This window comes from Silene latifolia, chromosome 7 (genome assembly GCF_048544455.1).
Source record: "Silene latifolia isolate original U9 population chromosome 7, ASM4854445v1, whole genome shotgun sequence".
NCBI lineage: Eukaryota > Viridiplantae > Streptophyta > Magnoliopsida > Caryophyllales > Caryophyllaceae > Silene > Silene latifolia.
Window position 1 is genome coordinate 4,237,371 of NC_133532.1, and position 3,565 is coordinate 4,240,935.

The 3,565-nt window shown below is 41.1% G+C and overlaps 1 protein-coding gene across 1 annotated transcript; it reads left to right on the forward strand.

Moving 5' to 3' along the window:
* The first annotated feature begins 299 nt into the window (after positions 1–299).
* Positions 300–3,228, forward strand: LOC141593160 (uncharacterized). The gene is made up of 5 exons (XM_074414114.1): positions 300–1,422; positions 1,933–2,249; positions 2,335–2,732; positions 2,878–3,036; positions 3,078–3,228. The coding sequence occupies exons 1-5, from the start codon at positions 300–302 to the stop codon at positions 3,226–3,228; spliced, it is 2,148 nt and encodes a 715-aa protein (XP_074270215.1).
* The last annotated feature ends 337 nt before the right edge of the window (positions 3,229–3,565 follow it).

Below are 3,565 nucleotides of genomic sequence, written 5' to 3' on the forward strand. Positions count from 1 at the left end.
AGTAGTTTATGTGAGGATTGGTCTGTGTGCACTAATTCTAGCTGTCACAAAGGTGGTAGAGTTTGGCTGATCTGGGATCCTGGCATGTTTATGGTGTCTATTCAGGAGATTACTGATCAATGTATTCATGCCCAGATTCTTGATGGGGGAAGGAATATCTCTTTTTGGTTAACCATGATCTATGGCCTGAATAAACCTGCTGAGAGGGAAAGTTTATGGCATAGGCTTAGGAAGTATCATCATAGCATTAGGGGGCCCTGGATTACTTTATAGGGATTTTAATGCTTTGATGGCAATTGATGAGAGAATTGGGGGCACCAGTTACTTTGGTTGACATCAGACCCCTTAAACAATTGGTGCAGGATTGTGATTTGTATGAGCTTAAGGGTTGTGGTTCCTTCTATACTTGGACAAACAAACATGAAGTTGGGGGCAAGGTGTATAGCAGGATTGATAGGGTGTTCATTAATGAAGATTGGTTAAATATTTTCCCTGGCAGCTATGCAAACTTCCTTCCTGAAGGGTTGTTTGATCACTGCCCATGCCTGATTAGTCTTGAGGAGACTCTTCATAATAGAAAGCTTCCTTTTAAATACTTCAATATGTGGGCAAGGGCACCTGATTTTCTGGAAACTGTGCAACATAGTTGGGGACCTGAAGTCAGGGGTACTGCCATGTTTAAAGTGGTGACAAAACTCAAGAGGTTGAAAAAAGACTTGAAGGCATTGAACAAAGAACATTTTAGTGACATAGAAAACATTACTCGAGTTGCTGAACTGTCCTTGGAGCATTTTCAAACCTTGCTCAGAGATGACCCGTTCAATGTGAGGGTATGCCAGGCTGAGAGTGACTGTGCCAAGGAGGTCATATTGCTGCAACAGGCTAGAATTGAGTACTTGCAACAGAAAGCTAAGATTTCTTGGGCTTTGGATGGTGATGAAAATTCAGCTTTCTTTCATGCTAGTATAAAAAAGAGAAGGAGGAAAAATAAGGTGTTCCAGGTGAAGGACATGAGGAGCAGGATGTGTTCTAAAGGTGATGAGATTAAGCAGGCTTTTGAGGAGTATTATGTCTCTCTTTTGGGCACCTCTCTGCTAGTTTCCCATGTGAATAAGAAGATTGTCAAGTCAGGAAAATGCCTTACAATGCATCACTGTGAGATTTTGATGGAACCTGTAACTGGGGAAGAGATTAGGAGAGCTGTTTTCTCTATTCCAGGGACTAAGGCCCCTGGTCCAGATGGGTACATCATTCAGTTCTTTCAAGACTGTTGGCCCATTATGGGGCAGGAGGTCATTGCAGCAGTTCAAAATGTATTCCAGTCTGGGCAGCTCCTTAGGCAATGCAATAATACTATTCTTACCCTTGTGCCCAAAGTGGAGATCTCTGAGACTGTATTACAGTTTAGGCCCATAGCCTGCTGTAATACTATATATAAGTGTGATTCCAAAGTGCTTTGTCACATATTGAGTAGAGTGCTCCCAGATATTGTCAATCCTTCCCAGAGTGCCTTTGTTCAGGGGAGAGATATTGTGGAAAACATACTCCTTTGCCAGGACCTCATCAGGTTATACAAGAGAAAAAGTTGCTCACCCAGAATGCTATAGAAGTTAGATCTCCAGAAGGCATATGATACTATTGAGTGGGTTTTTGTGGAGGAAATGTTGAGAGCACTTGATTTCCCTCAGCACATGATAACCTTGCTTATGAATTGCATCACTACCCCTTCATTTTCTATTGCCTTAAATGGGGAGATTTTTTGTTTTTTTCCAGGCAAGCGTGGACTGAGGCAGGGAGACCCCTTATCCCCCTTGATTTTTACCTTGTGCTTAGAATATTTGAGTAGGACTTTGATGGTAACCCAGAGGCATTCAAAGTTCAGGTTTCACCCTCTTTGTAAAATAATTGAGCTTTCACATTTATGCTTTGCAGATGATTTGATTTTGTTTTGTAAAGGAGAAAGGGTGTCTATTGAATTATTGTTGCAAGCCTTCAATTTTTTCTCCAAGGCTTCTGGTTTAAAAATGAATAAGGGGAAATCCAATTATTATTGCAATGGTATGGATGACTGGTTGGTGAATGAGATAGGAAGGGCTACTGGCATGCAACTGGGTACTGTTCCATTTAAGTATCTGGGGGTGACTGTATCACCAAAGAGGCTATCTGTACTGGATTGTACTAGGTTGGTTGATAATGTTGTGGATAGGATTCGAGGTCTGGGGGCTAAACATCTTTCTTATCTTTTGGCGGTTAGTTAGTTCGATTAGGGTCCTTAGCACTCTTCATAACTACTGGGTTCGTATTTTCATTCTCCCCAAAACTGTTCTGAAAAAGATTGACTCCATTTGTAGAGAATATCTCTGGTATGGGCAAACAGACAGTGCTAGCCCAGCCTTAGTACCTTGGAACAGAGTGTGTAGGCCTAAGAGACAGGGAGGGTGTGGGTTGCATAATTTGATGATTTGGAATATGGCAGCTGTTGCAAAGTATGTATGGTGGATTGAGATTAAAGCTGATCACCTGTGGGTGAAGTGGGTGCACGCAATTTATATAAAGGACAGGACTTGGAAGGATTATGAACCAACTTCTAATTCGAGCTGGGCATGGAGAAAGATTTGCCAGATTAAATCTATTTTCAATGAGCTTTTAATGCCTAGCTCAGGAGTGACTGCATCTTATTCTACTGCTTTGGGTTACAAATGGTTACAATCTCAGGATGCTGTTTGTGATTGGTACCCCTGGATTCTTAATGCGTGGGTAGTTCCCAAACATGGGTTTATCAGTTGGTTAATGGGTCATAACAGAGTCCTTACTCAAGATAGATTGATGAGCATGAAGGTTATTCAGTCTAATTTGTGTTTCTTATGTGGGATGCAGCAGGAAACTCATACTCATTTATTCTTCAAGTGTGAGTACAGTAGACGATGCTGTAGAATGGTTTCTGATTGGTGTCTTTGAGTTGTTTTCGATGAAGATCGCATCAGATGATGGTGCAGTAAACGCTACAGGAGTCTCAGTAAGAAGAAAATTGTTGGGGTTATTTTGGCAGGTTTGATTTATCATTTGTGGATGGTTAGGAATAAGTGCAGGGTGGATCAGGCATTGTTACGTCCAGAAAAGCTTGTTAAACTTGTTAAGTTTGAAGTTTGTAATAGAGTTAAAAAATTCCAGTCTAAGTGTAAGTCGGCTAATGTTTTGAATTGGTTAGATGCATTTGTGAAGTCATGAAGGAAGTTAGTCTCACTATGCCTTCTAATTGTATGTAATTGGAGATTATGATCTATAATGAGAAGCTTGCATTTTCCCAAAAAAAATTTCAGCCATTCGGAAGGTCGTACCGGACCCTATTTATTTTTCTCCCTGTTTTTCAATCACGCATCTGAGCTCATTTCAGGAATCAACCTGTTCGATTTCAGGAATAAACCTCTTCGATTTCAGCCTCAAATAACGAGCTTTAACACATTTTCACGATAATCCGAGTTTCGCGAATCTTTGGTTTTCAGGCACACCGGCACCCCCAAATGTCTTCCGTTGGTGCTCAAACTTTGCGTGGCCGCTTTATCTG

Bases quoted from the DNA above. Each gene is read 5' to 3' on its own strand.
- LOC141593160 (XM_074414114.1), top strand. From the start codon at position 300: ATGAGAGAATTGGGGGCACCAGTTACTTTGGTTGACATCAGACCCCTT. The intron at 1,423-1,932 runs GTAATACTATAT...TATGCTTTGCAG, and splicing joins GTTTAGGCCCATAGCCTGCT to ATGATTTGATTTTGTTTTGT. The intron at 3,037-3,077 runs GTTATTTTGGCA...GTGGATGGTTAG, and splicing joins GTAAGAAGAAAATTGTTGGG to GAATAAGTGCAGGGTGGATC.